General features: G+C 36.8%; 1 protein-coding gene across 3 annotated transcripts in view; it reads right to left on the minus strand.

Moving 5' to 3' along the window:
• Nucleotides 1-2247: 2247 nt before the first annotated feature.
• LOC149567661 (Tetratricopeptide repeat (TPR)-like superfamily protein) overlaps nucleotides 2248-22972 on the minus strand; it is a 177092-nt gene continuing 156367 nt past the window's right edge. For all 3 annotated transcript variants that reach the window (XM_089820916.1, XM_089820918.1, XM_089820917.1), the window contains exons 4-8: nucleotides 4412-4661; nucleotides 4061-4206; nucleotides 3709-3914; nucleotides 3482-3606; nucleotides 2248-3068 (exon numbers count right to left, since the gene is read on the minus strand). In XM_089820916.1, coding sequence (XP_089677042.1) covers nucleotides 2500-3068; nucleotides 3482-3606; nucleotides 3709-3914; nucleotides 4061-4206; nucleotides 4412-4661 — 1296 coding nt within the window. In that variant the 3' untranslated portion in view covers nucleotides 2248-2499. The remainder of the gene's footprint in view (nucleotides 3069-3481; nucleotides 3607-3708; nucleotides 3915-4060; nucleotides 4207-4411; nucleotides 4662-22972) is intronic.

The following is a 22972-nucleotide window of genomic DNA, read 5'->3' on the forward strand; positions in this document are numbered from 1 at the left end:
TGAATCTTAATAGAAATTCCTAGCTATATTTAAACTACATCCACTTAGGATGGCATGAGAGGACTTGATCCAGGTTGCCATCCCTTTTGATCTACCCACTTTTGCAGCAATAAAGTTTTAGGCTTCAAACAAATGTAGGATTTTAAACCTTTGAAATTACAGCTCAGAGCACAAGCATGCAAGGGGGATGCTATGAAAAGCATAAGATAGAAGAAGAGTCTTTGATGAGCAAATTGAATTGAATTAACCTTCATACTTGTTTGGAATGGGAAAATTTCAATAAAAATACTAGTATGAACTCACACATGGGATTTGTAAAATTTAGTCCATTTGGAATAAGTGGAAATTTGCAGTGTGGGGGGAATAATAATCAATGTTACATTCCCACTTGAACCATCTTTACAAAGGAGATGTAAGAGAAGGGGCATCATTAGAGTTTCAAATCTGAATCATCTCATGGGCAATTTGTATTAATGATGGTGATGTACAGATAAGTATTTATTATTCTTAAGTATCTACTCATTATAGTCTCTCTGTCATTTGCAGTTTTATATGTACTATATGAGTTCTTTTTTCCTTGATCTTTTCCTTTGCAATTGAAGTTGATCTTGCAGGAAAAGATGAATGGCACATTAGGCAACTTATGACTATAACTTCAAGGAAGTTGCAATCAAATTGGATAAAGTGAGGTTCTTCAAGCAAATATTTTTGATGATTGAGACTATGCGTATCCTTCTACATTAAGAGGGAGTATGACACTTCTTCAAAGGCAATGTAGGAGCTTAGAAGATTGATTCTCAGAGGGAGTCTAGAAATACATTTGTGTGACTACATGATTTTGATGGGCTTACTCTTGAGTGCATCATGAGGAATTATTGACTTATTAGTAGAAAATTGGAAGATTGATATTAGATTCAGAGTGAGTATGACAAGAATCCTTGGGGAAGAGAGCCTCTAAGTTGGGGACATGAGCCTCTAAGAGAGTAACTACTAGACCTGACTTCCCAGGACCATTGTTCAGAGGGAGAATTTTGAGGTGCAATCCTTTGTGAATGATATCTTTTTCGTCGGTAGAAATTGTGTAACCGACGGGTTGATGTCGTCGGTAAAGATTGTATAGCCAATGGGTAGATTAGCATTGTCATGTAGCCGACGGACCAGAAGGTTTGGCTACATGACAATGCTAATCTACCCATCGGCTACACAAACTTTACCGACGACATCAACCCGTCTGCTACACAATTTCTACCGATGACATTCTTCTCTATGAGGAGAAGTTCTAAGTGAAATTCCTTGTAATGTATTTTTCTCTGTGAGAGAGAATTCAAGTGAAAGCCTTTGTACCACCCTCTGACTTGGTTCATGGTGGTTACTATTTCGCATAAGATACATAATGAAAGGTGAGAATCTTTCATTGACATATATAAATAGAAAGTAACCATTATAAGGTGACGATCTTATTAATGGTAGACTTGTTATCATAACAAACTTCATTAAGTTGTTGTCCCAGAGTGTTGGAAGTCATGATAACGAATGTACCATGATTAGACTTCATAATTTGTTGTCCCGGATTGTCGGATATCATGATACTTGTCATGATAGAGTTCATGACATAGTGATTTCTAGTTATTTGATCGACTTCATTAAGTTTTTGTCCTAGAGTGCTGGAAATCAGATAACTTATATCCTACTAGGATATAACATGTTCTTTTGGTAGACATGAAGGATTCGGTGCTTGTGCACATCCCAAAAGAATATAAGTAAGGCTAATATCATATGATTGACATTTCTTGTTGAATCGTACTTCGGATTATATTGAAAGATAACATCTAAGTTGATGGATATATGTTGATATGCCATTCCATAAAATTTATTAAAAAAGAAAGAAAAAGAAAATCATATTGAGATGATATCTCTCTAGAGTCCATATGTTTAAGAGCATAATGTGTTCTATAAATCCTCCCTAGCTAAGAGGGAGTGTTAAAGTTGTAGCTTTACTTGGATTAATTTGATTTGAGATCCATTGTAATCATTGGTAAATCATCATTTCCTATATATTCTTATTCATTTAATAATGATATATATTATTATATATATTATAGTATATATATTATACAAATTATTATTTTTAAATACATTAATTAAATGATGATTAAATGTTAGAGATGTCATTACCCAAAGAAAACAGTAGATTGCGGTAGATAAATTTATTTTACAATCTTTAAATGACATTGATAGCCAAAAGAGTAAAGCTACACCCTGCGACCTGATATTAAATAATAATAAATAAATAATAATGTGAAATATTCTTTGATTAACCTTTGTGAATAATCCCCATTGCAGTACCATGTGTTCTTTTGGGACCCTTAGTTGTAAGATTGAAACATTTGACAGAAGAGGATATGTAAAATTATTTGACATTACATTCTTTATAAACGTGGAGTTCAAACTTGCAAACTAATAGGGCCAGCTTTTATCAATGGCTAGCTAGCCTTGCAATTATACTGCTTCTGTAAGCACTAATTTCAACAAACTGGATACTTCCTTTCTTTGATCTTTGGTTGTACACGAGGAAAGAAGAACTTTGGTAGTTCTTGCATCTGGGCTACACCCTGCATCTAGCATCTGTTCAAAAATTTCCATGCACTTACAATACTGTTTCTTTCTTGCACAGGCACCAATCCTTGCTGTCCAAGTTACTTTGTCGGGCTTAAGATCCCTAGTCTTTAAAGATGCAAATAACTCCTCTACTTTGTCACTGAAGCCTGCTTTAGCATTTACATTTATCAGAATATTATAGGTACTGATATCTGGTTTACAGACACCTCCTTCCATGGTTTTCAACAATGCCTCCATTTTGTCATATATGCCCAGACGCCCATAAGTATTGAGCATGCTATTAAAAACAAATGTATCAGGCATAAGCCCAGCTTGCCTCATTTGGCTCATAAGTTTTTCAGATTCAACTACTTTTCCACTTTTTCCGTATGCACTCAACACCAGCATGTATGATTTAATGGTAGGCTTAAACCTCGTAAGTTCCAGATCTTGAAATACACGGGTCGCATCTGTAGCCACAGAAAAAATATCAGTGACAGATTATTTCAAGGCTCTCCATGATCAAAGTGTACAATTTAGTATTTCAGAAGTTTGCATATTAAAAAATTTAAGAAGAAACATTTTGGTGTCAGGCAAAAAGTTTTAATTATGTTGCTCACCATCCTAATTTTTCTGAGTTATGAGAGAGAATAGGGATTAGTTTGTCACTTTTGACAGTTATTTTTTATTTTGACAGTTAATAATCAAATGTCATTAATTTAAATTAATTTTAGCTCAGGAATGTTTTTCTCTGCTTAAGTTATATCATATATGTTCATATATATATAATGTGTACAATTTTATGGTTATTTTACTAATTTAAAGAAAATGTTGACCATGTTAGTGGCAGCATGATGAATCATAATAAGGTGCATAAGCTTACCATCATGAAGTCCTGCCCTTCCATAAGCATCTATCAAAATATTGTATGAAGCTTGATCTGGCTCACAACCCATATGCTGCATGAGAGAAAATATCTCAGCTGCTCCAGCTGGAAATCCTCTTTGGCTGCCTTCAATGCACGAGTGTCAAGGACAAACAAAGTAGCATGAAATTTATCTAGAACTAGAGCCTCAACCAGTAAAGAATTCAGTGAACTTAAATCTGAACCTGTAGGATTCCATAACTGCATTGTAAGCATAGACATCTGGTTTGTGTCCAGCAGACTGTAACAGTTCAAATATTTTCTCTGCCTTTTCACAGTTACCTTCCTTGGCATATGCATTGATTAATGCTGTGTAAGTGCAGATGTTCGGTTTGCATTTTGTAGACTTCATTTCATTAAAGATTTCCAGGGCTAAATGAGAGTGTCTTGCCTGAGGAACATTATCACGTCAAAATGTTCAGAAGTCTATGTGCTGCTCCAAATCAAGAACTACTTTAACTTGTTTGGAGATACACTTAAGGCTAATTGGTTTCACAAATAGTTAAAATTGTATACAAAACAAAAAGTTCCACATACTTTTCCATATACATTAATCATAATAGTGTATGTATCAGTAGATGGCTGGCATCCTTCCCTTTTCATCTTCTCATAGACATCCTTTGCTTTGTGAATGTTTCTAGTCTTGGCCAGGGCATTAATAAATGTATTGTATGCAGAAACCCCTGAAAGTTACACACACATCTGCTATTAAGATCCTTGGATAAAAGACTCTATAGTTGATATGGTTCATAATGTTGCGCATAATTTTGAAACTTCTCCAAGAACAGAAGAAAGAAAAATAGAAAGATTATTTCTAGTTACCAAAAATTAGGACTTTCTAAAAACCTTTGTGATATGCAAAATTAAAAGTTGGGATTAGAAACATACTAGAAGGAAAACCATGCTTGCGCATTTCACTCAGAACAACCTCTGCTTTTTCAAAAATTCCAGACATACAGTATGCCTCAACAAGTAGAACATATGTATCTTCAGTTGCAACACAGGACACCTGTTTCATTCTCAAGCAGACACGCTCTACCTTCTCGCACTGATATGTTTTTCCATAGGCTTCTATGAGCAGGTTGTAACACATAACATCTGGCCGGAAGCGACTTTTATCCAGTATCCATTCACATATCTTCAAAAGAAATGCTGATCTTTTTAAATTTTGTAATATTTCTCATTATGTACAGAAACAAGAAAATCTTCAAAACATTGTGGGAAAATGTTCAATTTCTAATTGTAAAGCAAGACATGAGTACATTCTCATAGCAACTCTTTAAGAGATACATGAGACATTATTTACTTTGGAACTGGATTTGCCTCATTGAAGAAATGGGAAAAAAAAATCCAAATCTTCTCCACATTCTGATATAAGAGTTAAAACACACTTTGATGCTAAACAGTAATGCATTTCATCCGCAACTCTTTCAAGGTTATGCTGTGGAGGTCAAGGACGATCACAAAAAATTTGGCTAAACAGCTGTGACATATTCCTTAATAGAGCTTGTAGAGAACATCCATGGTCTCAATTGCACAAGGCTTAAGAAAGCATCCATTGTTTTATACAAGTGTCTAGAATTAGTAGAATTTAATCTTGGTGGGAGATAAAGGAGGGAGGGAGAGAGAGGTAGGTCTGACTTTGATGCATATTTTCCTTTATAGGATAACCTTCCATATTGCCTTCTGTTAGTTCTGTTTAACCTTGACAGGAGTTATCATGCCTATTTCTTTTGATAGGACAACCTTGTCCATACTGTCTTCTGTCAGTGCAGAGAGATGTTATAATCCTGCAAATATCGTAGAGGTCTTTTATTCTTTATCATCCTTTGAGAATTTAACCTTATTTAGTGGCGCTCAAACTGCCCATTTAAGTTGTTAATGCTAGAATGGCTGGTGTTGTAGTGAGGCATGACGGGACTGCCTTTGAAGAAATTCAAGAAGTTTGCTTCAAATGTTTTTCATGAAATAAGAGCTTTGGAACTCCCCTAAATGTTGTTCTCAATTGCTTGAACAATTTACTCTCAAAGGGTGCTTAATACAAAGAATTCCCTTTGAAAGCATCGTTAAGACTTGCATAAATTCCACTTGGGTTTCCCAAGGGGTTAATTTGAATCTATTTGATAAGTTAACCGGCCATCATTTCCTTTTTTGCTTTGTGAAAGCGAAATAGACAATGGCATAAGCATGGCCCTTGTTATGTTCACAAGTCTCTTTTTCATTAGCAATCAAGAACTTAGGTTAGAAATAATTATAATTAAGTATAGAATAATAAAATGGGTGTTAGAATGTATGTCTGTATAAATAACATTACACTATACTTGGGGAAAACCTTTCCAAGTAAAAAACCACATGAAGCATCATCACGTTATAACATACTTATTGGATTAACACAATTAGATTTCCACAATCCATAATAGTTATGATACTTAGTTTCTGATTAGATTGTGTAAAGATTTTTACACAATCTAATCCAGAAACTAAGTATCATAAATACTTATTGGATGGTCTATTCATATATAGACCAAACCTTAATATGTCTCAGTACTTCTAACCAAATTCACTTAGCTCTACCTAAAGAAGTATTAATCTTACTGTCACACCTATTCAGAACTAATATTTTAATTTATATTAGTAATTAATAATCTAACAAACTATTCCATTATCATTTTTTTCTAATTGAGCTCCATGCATATATTTGATCAACCACCATATAGATAAACATAAATGGTTCATTACCTACTTGAAATATACCATAGGCTCATTTTTGTTTCTCATGTATTGATTTGTTAGCAATCATGTACGAAGTCTTGAATGGATGCTCTTGTTGCATGTCTCAAACCATGGAGTGTTATCTTCAAATTGTAAATATATCTTTCTTTTCCTTCAAATCCTCATTGCTGATCCACACATACTTCTTCAATGTTATCATTCAAAAACACACTTTGCCATCTAGCTGGCTTATATTCAACCAATTTTGTATTTCCATTGGTGATAATCTCGTTATGCCTTGCAATAGGGATATAAGTCTCTTCATAGTCTATAGTCCAAAGAAAAATCAATCAAAAACTTAAAGATTTCTGAAAATTCGAGCACTTGCAGTTAGGAAAGAAAAAACCAATTTTGCAAGAGAAAAAAAAAACTTGACGAAAATCTTTGAAAATGACATCTGTAGAATGAGAAACTTAGGCCAATTGAAGGTATAACCAAGTGCCATTGAAAAACATCATTAGAATGCCTATCTTAAAGAGTTTAAACTACGAATTCATGAAAAAATGTGTGGTTGTCCAAAGAGCAAGCTCTAACTAGGGATCATAACTTGTTTGTTCTTAGAAACAAGGAAAATAGAACCCACTTCTCTAAGTACCTTTATCTACTCCATTGGAATATCAAGTCAGACAACCAAAACAAATAAGAAAGACTAAAAAAGAATGACACAAATGGCGCAAAGAAAAATTACCAAAAAGAAAACACAATTTTGTGCAAATGCAATTATCAAAAAGGGAAAAACCTACCTAATTTAAACTAACCAGCAATGACACCATTCAAGGCAAACCGTTCACTTGCTCAGAAAAATAACTGTCTTTTTGCAACAGCTTGCAGTGCCTTGCATGTTCAAAGGCAACTTTATATAAATGTGTCACGAGAAATGTACCAAAATTTGATTTAGCACGAACAAATTCATCGTCCTCTCCAAATGAAACAAATGTACTGCTGACCCAAGTTGAGTCCATGGATCCAATCTGCCCCTGCTGAACTAAACTCGCTTCTTTGGTTTCTTCAAAAGTATTTGCATGCTCAGGTACAAGTGGAAGTATTGACTTTCTAGTGGCCTCCAACGAAGCAAGATGATTTATGGGGCATCCCCCTGATTAAACAAATTCAAAGTCTTCTTACATGCTGCAATTTGAACAACTTTTTCATCAACTATGGTCACCTCAGGCTGATTGTAAAGACTTTGATCATGTGGTTCAAATGAAGATATGACTGTACTGCATACCTTAGTATGCTACCCACAAACTTCAGACTTTGGAAAAATTGAATTGTTTATGAAAAGACCTTCGTCAAGCTTGTGGGTAGTTCTTTTATGCATAACTATTTTCTCATGTCTAAAGACATGATTATTTTCATTAACTTGAATATCAAAAGAATGATGTTCTTCTGTCTTTTTATCAATGGATGCGAAAACCAAAAGTGAGTTGCCAGCTACATCTACTTGCTCTTCCTAGAAGAGAATAGCAAGACACTTGTTTCAGATTCAGGATGCTTTGTTGTTGCCTTCACTAATGGTGCCTCAAGAACAAGCTTCTTTGGTGATAAAGCTAAATTTTGTTGCTTCCCATCAACTAAAGTATGGGCAACATTTGAGAGAGGCTTCATGTATACATCCTCATGACGAACGAAGAACATACCTTGAGCTATTTTCTTTTTGAGGGCAAGCAACTCATTTGCCAAGCTTGCACCACAAGATCCATCCTTGTGGTTGAAAGAAATGACTAAGAAGAAGGGAGTTCATCAAATTTAGTTGATTCAATTTTGATTTGACCAGCAAAAATGAGGTCATCTTTAATTTTGTCACCAGGGCTTGCACAAGTGCAAGAGTCGCTCGGATTACTCCTCTTAATAGAAAACTGACTTTGGGAATTCGAACCTTGACTAAGAAACACATTAAATTTGCAATTGTAGGTTGATATAAAAGTGGAATTCTTCATGTCAGCTTATTGAAATGAGTAATAAATTCACACATAAGAATGTGAGACGCCTTCTTCATAGGTGAGCTGAGCCAACACAGCATGATCATCTTTCATCTTTACAAGGATTCGCTCTTCAAATTTGGCTATTAGAGTAGCCAATTTTGTGAAAGTATGTAGTACAAGATGGTAGAACCAATCAATAGCCACAGCCTTGCAGAGTTTTCACTAACAACCTCATAAACATGTCCTCATGTTCAACACCATGAACACTGGATGCAATGCAAAAAACAACAATATATTCATCAAGATGCTGCTATCCATCACCAAAGAATTTGAGAAAACTCTTTCGTGAGCCATCAGTTAGAGCATGTAGAGGCAGAACCAAATTTGAAAGACCAAAAGTGTTTCCCCAAGGACCTTGGATAGCAATTTACATGTCCTCAGTGAGAGCCTTTGAAAGTACAAGAAAAGAAAATTACAAAGAATAATTATAATGAAAATGACAAGTGTATACTTCAAAAGAAAATGTGAGGCTCCCAAATGTGTATTCAATCCCCAGTAGTGTCACCAAAAACTATTGGCTAAATTTTTGTAAGTCACTATGACCACAACTTATAAAACTGTGACTTTAGCCAACATTAAGTGAGATTACTCTCTCCTCTTAGCAATAGAGGAGGCTCCCTTCTTACCACAAGTAGCTTCAGCAAGGACTTAACTAATAATTCTAATAAAGTGTGGTTCTCACAATCTACCCTCTTGGTTTAGGAATGATTTGACAAATATCTTTGAGCAACACTGAAAGTTAAACAAAAGGGACTTGTTGCTACAATAATGTTGGTAGCTTCTAGGTTGAAATAGGAACAACATAGAAGATGCAAATTTACTTTCTAGTGCGGAACAATTGCAGAATCACAAAGTCTTCTACACTTATCCCGAATGATAATTAACAAATTGAGTTCACGGTAAATCCTAAAGTCTTCCACTGAATACTCTCTAAGTTCTACAAAGGATAACTTGATACTGAGGCACAAAAACACTGAGCCTTGAGTATTTGATGTCACTGTAGTATCCCGAATGGATATTTTGTCCAATCTTTCTCTCACAGAAATTTTCAGTGTATAAACAGATATTTAATGCGAAGTAAATCAGAAAATGAACCAGGATATGCTCATTAAATTATACAGTTTAAAACAACTTCAGATTTTCTAATGTATTACAATAACCAACAATACAATAAAATGACCAGAAAAGCCCATATAAATTCTTCATAAATATGTTATATATTCAATCCTAAAAACAGTTATGTAGTCATATTTGAAAGGTCAAAAAGCTGTAAGCACAATGGTGAATGTTGTCATGAATCCACTCCAAGCTAAACTGGGATGGCGTCCGATCGACTAAGAAGAGCCTAAAGGTTTCTATCTTCAAGTCCATGAAAATTGAAAGCCAATGCTTCCCCTTTTCTCAAAGAGAAGTTGGAAACAACCGCAAAATCCAAGCATGCTAAAAATGAGATCCCTCATCCCTTTTTAAGCAGAACAAGATGACTCTTCATATTCCCTTGCTCATCTCTTCATATTTTAATTCTCTTTTTCCCTTTTTAATTGTCCTTTCCCTACTTAAAAGTATAATGTAACTTTATAAAATAAAGTGACTTATTAATTCCCCTTTTAGTTTTAAAGTCACTTTATTAAAACAAGTTAATCTTTAGACATTAAAATAAATATCCTTTCAAACTGAAAAAGGCATGAATAATAGTTTGTTGGAAAGCTCTCAACAAGACACTCAAAGTCCAATATTGTAAACCTAGAAAGATGAACCCCAACTAACTTACTATAAAGAGTAAGTATTAAGAACCCCTTCTATCTTGGCTTTGATCAACCAGAAAGTGAAGATGCATGTGTCGGAACTCATAATTGACATCTGGCAATTCGTGATTAGTCCACGAGACCATGATGGAAAAGGCTAACGACGCATCAAAGGGGACATTAGAGTCCTCCCTGTTGGTTCCTCAAATTGTTGGTTGGAAAACCTTTGAGCCTTGCTTGCTCAATGCTGGGTAATTCAACACAATTTGGCCAACGTCTAGGATTGATACTTGATGAGAAAATCCTCTTCTCTTTAGGCTTTGCCAACCTAGGCAGGTATGCCTTATGGAAACTGATTTATCTTACCATTGCAGATTTCTTAATTGACGCTCTTGAGATTGCAAGTAGTTCCTAAGGAGAAATCAAAACTTTTAAAAGCTTATAATGCTTTAATGCAAATTTTATGATTTGAAAGAACAGAGTACTTAAGTGAAATAGAGAACTTTACAAACTTCAAATAACATACCTTAATGAATTAATTCAAATCAATTCCTTGTTTCCAAATGGGCAAAGTAGAGTCAGATTAATACCAACTTCAAGATCATTAAAACCCTTCGAAGACAGCGCACACATACCATCAATCACTAGACAGAGAACTTTAACACAAAACCCTAGTTCAATTGTTTTTAACTTCAAACTTGGAAGGCCAATTTGACAAAAAACACAATGATTGTGATTTTTGATTGTCAAGAGATTATATCAAATTTCAATCTATCAATGGAATATGAATCCAAGAGGGCAATCTGCTGAGTACTAATGAGGATTATTTTGCACAATTTTTGGAAGAGAAAATATACTATCTTTATTATTTTCAAAAAGGGTACAATTGAGTCGTGATTGGTTGCAATATCTATTCAAAATCTACACAGATCATATGTTTCTATGCTATGCCCGGATTTGTACAAATATCTTCTACTAAAATCTACCTCTATCTATCCTAGGGTCCTAGTACCTCGTCTTAAAGAAAATGAAGAGGTGCAACAATAGCTTGAAAGTTTGAAACCCTTCAAAAATAACTAACTAAAAATAATTGCAACTAGACAAAACATTCAATTAACAAAAAGAGATATTTTCATAATCATTGATGGGGAGTCCTTTACAACCTCTCAAGAGCTCTTTTAGCTCTCCGTAAGACTTATTCTTTGGTATTGCTAGGGTACTTCTCATTACCCTACTCAAAGATAATTTCCTAGGATCCCTATCCCCTTTAGAAATCTCCACCAATTTCAAACATCAACCATACCTCAACTTCAACCTATGCACTCATGGGTTCAATTAGCCACTCTTCTTCCCAAACTACTCCTAGTGCTAGTGGTGTAGAGCACCAAGGCACTTGGTTTATATTTTGGTTTTGATGTTTGTTTCACCTACTTAGGCTAGAATAAACAAACCTTGGATGAAAAGTCCATGGTTGTCAAAGAAAGACACCATTTTGTATGCTTAAGGTATTTTATGCAATTTATAAGCAAAAGTTGCTCATTAGGCAAATTTGGGATTTTTAATGTTTTTGGTCAAGAAAACCTAGGATTAGTTGTTTTTGGTTGGTTTTAGGTATGTTGGAACCTTTTCCAAGTCCTAGAAGTGGAATCAAGTGAAAAATGAAAAAATTGCACTTTTTGTGCAAAGTTGCATTGTTGAAAGTTGTAAAAGTTGCTCAAATTTGCAACTTAGTGGGAAAAGGGTTATAACTATTAAAATATTGGTTGTAACAATTAAAAATAGACATAGGAGATATACATACCTCATTTTTGAGGTCTGGAGGGCATTAATCTATGGATTGGAAGAAGTTGCAAAGAAGAAAATTCAGTTTTGGAGTCATTTTACTGTTGTTTGCACGTTGCACAGACTGTACGGACTGTCAGACCAGATCTGATGGATGTTTAGGATAGATCTTTGAATCAAATTTCTTTTGCTTCTGGTCTCATCATTCTACGTGTTTTCTAACTCAAGTTATTGCATTTTTAGTGAAACTAGGTTTTTAGGACAGCATTTTGGTGCACACAGCAAAAATGGGCCTCTAACTGCAATTTCCTTGGTTGAAATTTCATGGCCACTTGGGAAATGGTAGTTAGTAGATTCCTTTTGAAGATTCAAAGGTTTCAAGACTGGAGGATGTGTTTTGTGATTTTTCCAATCAAGCCCTAGGTCAAGTACCATGAAGGATTTGACCTCTTGTAGTGTGTTGATTTGTGAATGACAGGAGTTTGGGACTTGGTGAAGGGCTGACATTTGGAAATAAGTTATTTTAGTGTTGCCAAACCTTCCTAAGCATTAAGTTCATTTCCATGATCTCGTTTCCTACTGGTTGCTTTGTAAACCAAACCTAACTTGATCACTTGGGTTTGTGTTACTTTGTGAAGGAAAGGGAATGCTGGAGTGGGGCTAGAACTTGATGCTTTGTGGTTTGAAGTAACTTTGAAAAGGGTATTCAAAAACCTAATTTGTTTTGAGTCTTTTTTGAAACTTTGTGAAGTTAGATCCAAAAATCCATTTTAGGAGGGCTAAAAGGGACTCACAGTGCTACTAGGCCAAATTGGGGTTTGAGGCTTTGTGCAAGCGTATGATTCAAACCAATGGTGTAGTGTATGTTAAATAGGTGCCCTAAGATCATTTAACCTCTTAGAACCCTTGGGACAAACTTCTAGGGTGTTTTCCTAGTATTGACCTAGTTGTGGGAGATTGGTGCAAAACCCATAAAGTGGGCAAGTTTGGTTCTTTGTCCTTGGATTCTTGGTGAAGTTGGAGAGCATGTTTCTTTGATCCATTGGAGGATTGGAGTGTGATGAAACCTTGCAATAAGGTTAAAGATTTGATAGCCAGTTGGTTGATTTCAAGAGTGGGCAGCCCATTTGAAGCTTCTTAGTTGTGCTCTCTGCATCAAGTGGTATCAGAATCAGGTTGTATCTTTTGGGAAAGAAAAATGGCAGAAGGAGAAGATATCCCTTTGTGGATAACCAACACTGAGTTGGCAAAAATAGTGAAAGAACAAATAGCTGAGAGCAGGGCAGTCAAAGAGGAAAATAGAGCAATGAGAAGAGAAATTGATAAGTTGAAAGGGCAAGTACGGAGAGGAGACCATGAGGAGTCTGAAGAAGAAGAAGGAGATAACTTGCCTAACATGCCTGAAGATCAGAAGATCATGGTAGCAGCCCTACAGAAGGTAGGAAGAAAAGACAAAGGGGATTTACCTATGTTTGATGGAAAGCTGGAACCCAAGGCATGCATGGAATGGTTGGAGGCTCTTGAAAACCATTTTGAAGTAGAGGAGATACCTGCAAATCAGAGGGTGAAAGTGGCAAAATCCAAGTTGACAGGACCAGCCCTAAGTTGGTGGAACTTTCTCCAAAATGACAGGATAGAAGAGAAACAACCCATTTCCACATGGAAGAGGACGATGGCAGAAATCATGAAGCAATTTGTTCTAGAGGACTATGAAGTGATGCTCCACAAAAGGTTGCATAACCTCAAGCAAAAGGACATGGATGTAAGTGCTTATTCTCAAGAATCTCATACTTTGACTCTTAGAGCTAAGTTGTATGAAAATGAAAAGAAAAAGCTTGCATGGTATATTAGTGGGCTTAGATATAATATACAAGATGAAGATGAACTAACCTTGGTGACAGTAGAATCAGTCCACAAATGTTATCAGCTTGCTCTTAGGATTGAGAAGAAACAAAGAAGAAAAGGTGAACAAAGTAGTAGAGGAAGAGGAAACTCTTTTAGAGGAAGAGGTAGATTTCAAGGAAGAGGAAACTGCCCAAGAAAACAAGGGGAAGCTAGCAGCAGTCAAGGGGCTAAGAATGATAGCCGCAGCAGAGGTTCCTTTAGAGGAAGGAGACCTAATCAAAGAGGCAGATTTGGTGGAAGGGGAACAAATGTTTTTACACGAAGGTGTTACAATTGCAATCAAGTGGGTCACCAATCTTTTAGGTGTCCAGAGACACAAGGATCAGTGAGTAGCCCAAGTGAAAGAAGAATTAATTTGCTGTAAGATGAGGATGTACAAAGTACAAGTTCTCATGCCAATACAGTCGATCCAGCGATAAGAAAGTGCCTCATGCTGAAAAAAACTCTCTTGAAGGTACCCACTGATAAGGAGCCACCACAAAGAAGGTCATTGTTTAGAACCACATGCAAGTTAAGCAGTAAAGTTTGTAAAGTTATTGTTGATTCTGGTTCAACTGATAATTTGACTTCTAAGGAGATGGTAGACAAGTTAGGATTGCAAACAATACCTCATCCTTACCCCTATAGAGTGTCTTGGTTGAACAAGGAGCAGCATGCCTTGATTACTGAACAAGTATGGGTAGAATATTAGATTGGGGTGTATAAGGATAAAACTTTATGTGATGTGACTGAAATGGATGCTTGCCATTTACTTTTAGGGAGGCCTTGGCAGTATGATGTAAATGCTAGGCATGACAGCAAACAAAACATTTACAGTATAACCAAGGATGGACAAACCTACACTACGAGGCCACTCCTTGATGATGGAAGCCATAGGGTGACTAGTGTCATGATGGTAGGAGGTAAAGAATTTTTGCAAACCATTAAGGACGAGAAAACACCATGTTTTTCCATCATAGTCAAACCTAAGAAAGAAGTTAAAGTTATGCCCCAAGCCAAGAGCACGGAACATCAAGTAGGACCTAGAGAGGTCAGGGAGTTGTTGGAACAATATAGGAGTGTTGTTGCAAGTAGGGAACCAGACTGTTTGCCACCAAAAAGGGAGATAAGCCATTGCATAGACTTAATACCAGGTGCTACATTATCTAATAAGGCAGCCTACAAGCTTACCCCTAAACAAAATGCAGAATTAGCAAGACAAATTGAAGAATTGTTGGCCAAGGGCTTCATAAGGAAGAGTGTTAGTCCTTGTGCTGTACCTGTCGTACTAGCTCCTAAGAAGGAAGGTACATTGAGGCTATGTACAGATTCTAGAGCCATTAACAAGATAAATATTAGATATAGGTTCCCCATGCCAAGAATTGAAGATCTTTTGGATTGTCTCGCAGGTGCAAGTCACTATTCAAAGATGGACTTAAAGAGTGGTTACCATCAAATCAGGATAAGGGAAGCTGATGAATGGAAAACAGGCTTCAAGACAAATGAGGGACTATATGAATGGCTTGTGATGCCATTTGGCCTATCTAATGCACCTAGCACATTTATGAGACTTATGAATGAAGTCTTGAAGCATTTTATTAACAAATTTTGTGTTGTTTATTTGGATGACATTCTTTTTTTGAGTAGGAGCAAGCAAGAGCACCTAAAGCATTTGGAGTTAGTCCTTGAAAGGTTACATAAGGAGCAATTAAAGATAAATTTGGATAAGTGTTCATTTTTGCAAGAAGAGTTGGTGTTCCTTGGGTTCATCATTTCCATAAATCAGTTAAAGATGGATCCATCCAAGGTAGAAGCAATTCTAAATTGGCCTACACCTAGGATAGCCACTGAGGTAAAAAAATTTCATGGTCTTGCAAGTTTTTATAGAAATTTTTTGAAGAAATTAGTGGCGTTTGTGCCCTTATGATTGATACTATAAAAGGGGGAAGAAAATGTAAATTTGTATGGACTAATGAGGCAAATAAGTCATTTGAGTATCTTAAGAGGAGAGTTGCAGAGCAACCAATCTTAGCATTACCTAATTTCCGCAAGGTGTTCACAGTGGAATGTGATGCTAGTAATAAGGCAATAGGAGGAGTGTTAGGCCAAGAAGGGAGGCCTATAGCCTTCTTTAGTGAAAAGCTAAATGATGCTAAACAAAAGTATTCAACTTATGATTAAGAAATGTATGCGTTGGTGAAAAAATTGTCCTTTCAACTAATTTAACAAATTTACTCTATACCCAAGGTGTGAAAAACACAAAATGCTCGCAACAGTTGAGAAAATCTCATGTTATTTGACTTTCTCTCTGAATTTTAAAGGTACAACTCCCTTATTAGATTTGCAATGAATTCAAATTATCTTTTGCACTTTTACCCAAAAGCGCATAAGGATCTGTTGACTACTCCTAGGTAGTGAGGTAAAAATCAATTCAAAAATCTCAAAGAAACATTCATTTGAATATACTTACACAGAAAATCTACTTTTAAAAGAATGAATAACATCACAAATTGATATCAATCATTTGAGCACCATAACTGAAATGAACTTACAGTCAGAACAGCAACCAATATCTCGAATCATTAAACCACAGTCCACAAAGTAACAGACATTTGAACACTTCAAATACTAAGTTTCAAAAGTAAAATCCGAGATGATTTATATATGTATATTAAACCTTTCCATGCACACAGTCATTTGAAAGCAAAACATCCACATACTATCCTTGATTGCTGCTTAAAAAGTACCTATTTTATCAGAGTTTTTCTACTATCTACCTTCTAACTATCTATTGCTAACCTTAAACCAGTTCAATGCTCCAGCATTTATAGTTTTTTCATACAAATCCGAAAGGCCTCCATCAAAACCCAGCCGTTTCAGTTAAAACAAGAAACAGTTACAAAAAAAGAAAGCAGTTTAAAAACGAGCACCAAAAAGTAATTGAAAACAACGGTTCACTTCAAGCGTCATCGCCAGTTTTCTCCTCACCAACGGTCTGACGTACCAACTTCCAACTTCGGAAAGTATTCAGAAAATCCTGCATCGCGTGGGAGTGTGGATTCTTCACGCTCAGCAATCGGGCTCTACATGCATCCTTCTACCATTTGAATTCCTTTATCTTTAAACTCTGACGCGACATCAGGTTCTTGTTGAGACACAACATCGATTCAATACTTGTCAACGTGGTGAAATCGTTGGCACTTGGCGATTCACCATCCCTAATTTGTTCCATGGCTTCATTGAAGCTCTTCATTAGTATCTCGGCATCCATGTTCCTGTCGTCGAACTGTAGGATCCTTGTAGGATTAACTACCTTCATATCCTTAAGGAGTTCTTCGTGCATTTCAGTAATTTTATTTTCTATGCCCTACACTTCTTTAATTGTCTCCTTGTAAACTGACTCCTTCCAGCCCATGTTGTTCTTCATAATGAACAACATGCAGGGATCCACGTTTTTCATTGGGTTCTCATTCAGGAACTTGAGGACCCCGAACCTCTCGACTTCAACCACTTGAAAAACAACTGCTTGACATTGACCTAGCTCTGTTTCCCAAACTGGAACTAAAGTTTGGATCTCTCCTAGCAATGATTCTCCCTCAGCATAAACATTAGCAAATTCTGAAATAAATTTATTACCTTCTTTTATGATGATGTCCACCCAGTCCTTTACAGCATCAGCTAACAGCTTCCCTTTTTGCATCTGCTTCATCAATTGTTGACTTCTTGCCGAATTAGGATCAAAGGGCTATGGAACTTGAACAATTGGCAATGTGCCAAGGTTCATTAAGGAATCAATATATGCAGCAATTGTCGTTACCATGCCTTTTAGCTCCCTTTTCTCTTTGTTATCCTTCTCAGATTGTGTCAACATATGATCAGCAGAGAATTTAAAGAAATGATTACCGGTGCTCCTATTAATGGTCTCTAGTTCAACAGAGGTAACTTTGAAACCTTCATCATCAATATCCCCGGACACCTTTTGCTTGTAGGTAGCTATTTCAGCAGTGATTTTTCCTGTTACTGGGTCTTTGGTAAGGTGAGCATCTGTCTTCAACTTCTTTACCTTCGAACCCCTAGCCGCATATTTAGTGACGATGTCTTTCACCGGTGTGGACACTAGTTGCAAATTTCTTTTTTTGCTAATTGTATTAGATAGCCAGGAAGGAATAGCAGTGCTCACAGACATCACCTGGGCATCTCTAGTAGGAGTTAGGAATCTAGGCTGATCTACCTTAGGAGCCTCGATGAACTGAACATCACCATTAGCACCATCTGAGAAATTGAGGCCGTCATTCGAATCCTACCCCTGAGTCGACATTCTCTCCTTCTGAACTTTATGTTGCTTCACGGCTTCAGATTTAGATTGAGATCTAGTCCCTGGAGCTGTAGTTTGCAAATGAAGGGGCGTCTTCTTCTGTTTATCCTGAGTCAATATACTACTTGCAACAGGAGAAAGTGGGACATCAGATGGAGATGGTTTAGAAAAAGAAACCACCCCTAAAGAGGGTTCATTGATAATTCCTTTGCTCTTTTTCTTTAACCAGTCATCTGTGAAGGTAAGTATAAATCTAGTCCTTAGATTGATATCATCTTCCTCATCTTTATTCCAATCAACTGTCAGAGACTTCAATTCACTAGGTTCTTCGCAGCCAGGTTCAATTATATTCAAGCCATCTTCAACCACTCCCTCTGTTTTGAACTTCAACCTGAAAGAATTAATTTGCTGCAAAGTCAGCCTTGAATGATCTTTTCTCAAAACTTCTCCTTCATCTTTACAATCTTGCCATAGGTCTTCCAATTGTGGAGTTGCCGACGGGTGAACTTCAAGACTGAGAATCTGGACTACATACCTTTTACTGTCGAAACTCCTTCTGCTATGGTAAGAGCCGAAATTGAACCCAAGCAAATTACTCCCAATGATAGAAGCGTTGGTCATGCTACTCCAAACCAACGAACCCAGCTTGATAGGAAAAGTTGTTTCCCAATCCTCTTGTGGTAAATTATCCTTTATGACAGAGAAAAGTTGCCTACATATCTCGGCCAAAACAAAACATTCCAAAGCATACTGTGGCAACTTTGTAAGTTCTTCGAATCCACCTATCCTCAAGTACGTGAACCTAGGAAACTATATGAAGTGGCTTCCATATTTTTGAACTAACCTTTGGGCTTCAAGAGACAACCTCGGCATCGGCATATTCTTCAGAGACACAAAAACATTCTCCATTAACACATCATGAACTTTCCTGAAATCTTCCAAGACTATCTTTCTGTAGCAGAGGGCAATACTAAAAAACTGTTATTTCTTCACTCCATACTCCATGAGGGAGAGGGATAAGATCGCAAGTACAGGCAATGAAGTAAGTTAAATAGGAAGCCATATAAAAATCCTCCCGGGATTCCTTGGCACGTTTGAGTTGAGCCCTCAGTGAACTGGCAATAATCTCTGCCCAATCCATCCATTGTTCACCCTTCAAGATGATTTCTATGTACCTATACATCCATTCCTCAAAAAGAAACACATCGGCTGGACCTTTGACTCTGTGCAATAACACCACAAGGTTGTGGATATGAGGTTTAAGGTGATCTTTTGTGATGACCTTGGGTAGCCTCGAACCTCTGCCATACATGGTCTCGATCCATTTCCTAGCCAGGGTGTTGCGAAATTGGTTTGGGGTTTCTTGATATTCGGCCTAGGCTTGAATAGGGGAAAATGCAACAAAGGTACTCTTTGGCAAACACAGTACAAAGGCAATAGTGTCTCTTGAAATTGAGAGTATCGTGTTGCCATTTTTACTTACAATACTCTTGCTTTTAACATCATAGTGATCAATACAAACTTGAAGAAGTTCAGGACTGACAAAGGCTGGGGGAAAAGCAACAGCCTCAATTAACCCACTGGTTAGGACTTCCATACACCCGTTCACCTCATTAGCATATTCAGGAAAATTTGCTTGTAAATTCTCCAACTTAACCCCCTCCAAATTCGTATCACAAATGATTGGCTTTCTACATTCTAAACTTGAGACATTACCGAAGAAATGCAATACATACCTCATTCTGAATCAAACAACAAGGCTTCGAACAAATAATGCTAGAAAATATAGAGATTTGCAGAACAAAACAAGAATTGCTAAGTTCTCACTTGTATTCTGCTGAAAAATCAACGATTTTCTTTGTCTCCCTTAACAGCTTCTTCTCCACACTTTCAGTTCTTCACATGACAAACAGAAAAAGAAAGTCGAGCAAGTTTTAAAGGGAAAGTACTTACGTGCGGAAGTACAAGCTCATTATAAGGCATTAATGACACATCACTCCTTGTTAACGTTCACACATTCGAAAGCCTCGTTGCGTAAACTTTCCATTTAATGATTTCCTTTTTGGATGTATTGGTAATGATTAGTTTTAATGCAACATCCAATCTCTTTTCCGGCTGAAGATTTCCCACTTTCCCCATAATGATGACTTTCCACATTGGGAATAGAAATGTCCTTTTATTCATTATTCATTGACATGACCATCAATTGCCTTGCGGGATGACGGAGTGTCGTACACCAGGATTTAATATTACCAAAACACCTCCGCTGTTGAACAACTTTGAACTACTTCGAACCGAGGTTCGAAGTGGCTCAAAGTGATTCAAAAGAAAACTCCGCCAAGTTGACGCATATCACCTACCAAAAAAACCGTTAGTACAAAACTTTTGATTAAACTGCTTTGAACCACTTTGAACTGAGGTTCAAAGTGGTTCGAGGGAAGAGATATCGACTGGGGGCAAAAGGGACTTCAAATAATCACTTCGGGAGATGGTGAATACGCAAAGCGACAGGGGAAAGACTTTAGCAATGGATAGGCAAAAATTGAAGGAAAGACCTTTAAAAAATGGCGACTCAAAGAACTACTAACAGTATTAACATCATCAGATTTCCACAATCCATTTGTAAATAAGAAGTTTTCTGGATTCGATTGTGTGTTTTTTTACCATCAACGTCTCGGATCATACTACATGATCCATCATCAGGATGTGAAAGAGTAGGATAGCAAAGATATCCTACATGATCCATCATCATATCTCTACTATCCTACTCTTTCACATCTTGATGATGGATCATGTAGTATGATCTGAAACGTTGATGGTAAAAAAACACACAATCGAATCCAGAAAACTTCTTATTTACTAACAGTATGCTTTGGTTCAATCCTTGAGAAAGTGGAGGAATTATTTCTTGCCCAAAGAATTTATTGTTTTTACTGATAATCAAGCTCTTAGCTTCTTGAATAGACAAGAAAAGCTGAACCACAAGCACATGAAGTGGATGGAATTCATCCAAGCTTACACATTCTCCATAAAACACAAGAAGGGGACATCAAACAAAGGTGTAGACGCCCTTAGCAGGAGGAATTTGATAGTAAAAGAAATTCAAGTTAGTAGTATTGGTATTGAAGCCATGAAGAACATGTATGCAGCAAATGAAGACTTCAAGGAGGCATATGAGGTTTGTCAAACAATGAATGAAAGGTATCATACTGATTTTTCTGAGTTTATATTACAAGATGGATTATTATTTAAAGGTAATCAGCTTTGTGTACCTAAAGGATCAGTTAGGGAGAACATTGTCAAAGAAAAACATTGTGGGAGTCTTATAGGAAACTTCGGCATTGATAAGACTTTAGAGCAGGTTCGAAAATTTTTCTATTGGCCAAAGATGCAGGCAGATATTAGGAAGTTTGTAGAATGCTGCATTATTGGCAAAAGGCCATAGGGAGATCATCAAATGCTGGACTGTATACTCCTTTACCTACACCCACTAAGCCATGGAACCCCATCAGCATGGACTTTGTCATGGGGTTGCCTAGAACTAAAAGTGGATTTGATAGCATATTTGTTGTTGTTGACAGGTTCTCTAAGATGGCTCACTTTCTACCTTGTAAACAAACTCATGATGCTTCTCACATTGCTGGTATCTTCTTTAAGGAAGTTGTTAGACTCCACGGATTACCCTTGAACATTGTGTCAGATCAAGATTCTCAATTTCTTGGACATTTTTGGAGAACATTATGGAAGAGGCTGGGCACACAACTGTCATTTTCTTTAGCATACCATCCCCAATCAGATGGCCAAAGTGAAGTTATCAATAGGTCATTGGGTAACCTACTAAGATGTCTAACCAAAGAACATGGAGTTGCTTGGGATGTTGTTCTTCCACAAGCTGAATTCTCATATAATGATTCAATGAATAGAAGTACAGGTTTAACTCTATTTCAGATTGTATATGGAGGCCATCCAAGAGGAGTCTTGGAGTTGAGAGACTTGGGAGATAGTCACAAGAGGAGTGCATAAGCGGAAGATTTTGCAGAGGTTATGAAGGACATCCATCAGCAAGTTAAGGATAAGTTGGACGTTTCAGTAAGCAAGTACAAGGCACATGCTGATAAGAGAAGGGACTTACATTTTTAGGTAGGGGATCTAGTAATGATTCACCTAAGGAAGGAGAGAATGCCAAGAGAGAAGTATACTAAGTTAATGATGAAGAAGAGAGGACCATTCAAAATTCTGAAGAAATGTGGCAACAATGCCTATCACATTGACTTGCCCATTGATTTAGAGATCTCTCCTATCTTTAATGTGGCAGATATCTATGCATTGAAGGGTACAAAGGATAATGAGGAAGTTCAAGCAGTGCGGCAGCAAGAAGAATCAGATTTACTACAAGAACTACCAAAAGTGCCTAGACCTACACCACTTACCTCCCTTTTTAGGAGCCAACACCACTGGGACAGCAAATGGGCTTATACCCTTCCTAATTAGACCTTGATCCAAAAGCTCTTGGACTTGCCTTGCTATCTCTTTGTTTTGTTCTGGTGTCATCTTGTATGCAGCCTTGTTAGGTAGTGATGTCCCTAGCACAAAATCAATTTGATGGCTGATTGCCCTCTTTGGTGGTAATGTAGCTGGTGTACCTTCACAAATGATGTCTATGAACTGATCTAGCAGTTGTTTCACCTCTTCTAGCATGGGTGATTGTTTAGGTATCTCCTCCTCCCTTGGTTTCACCAATATGGCATAGCCAACTCCTTCCTTCTTCATATCTTTTAGGAATTTTTTCCCACTCATCAAAAGTGTATTGGATTTTGCCTTCTCCACTGCATCTTATATCAAAGACTGAATTTTATAAGTTACTCCATTCTTCTTGAATGAGTACTTGTTTTCCTTCCCATGGTGTACTACCTCCCTGTCATATTGCCATGGGTCTGCCAAGCAACAGATGGCATGCATCCATTGG

This window comes from Cupressus sempervirens, chromosome 3, assembly GCF_028749045.1.
Source record: "Cupressus sempervirens isolate cs-2001-9-10 chromosome 3, ASM2874904v1, whole genome shotgun sequence".
NCBI lineage: Eukaryota > Viridiplantae > Streptophyta > Pinopsida > Cupressales > Cupressaceae > Cupressus > Cupressus sempervirens.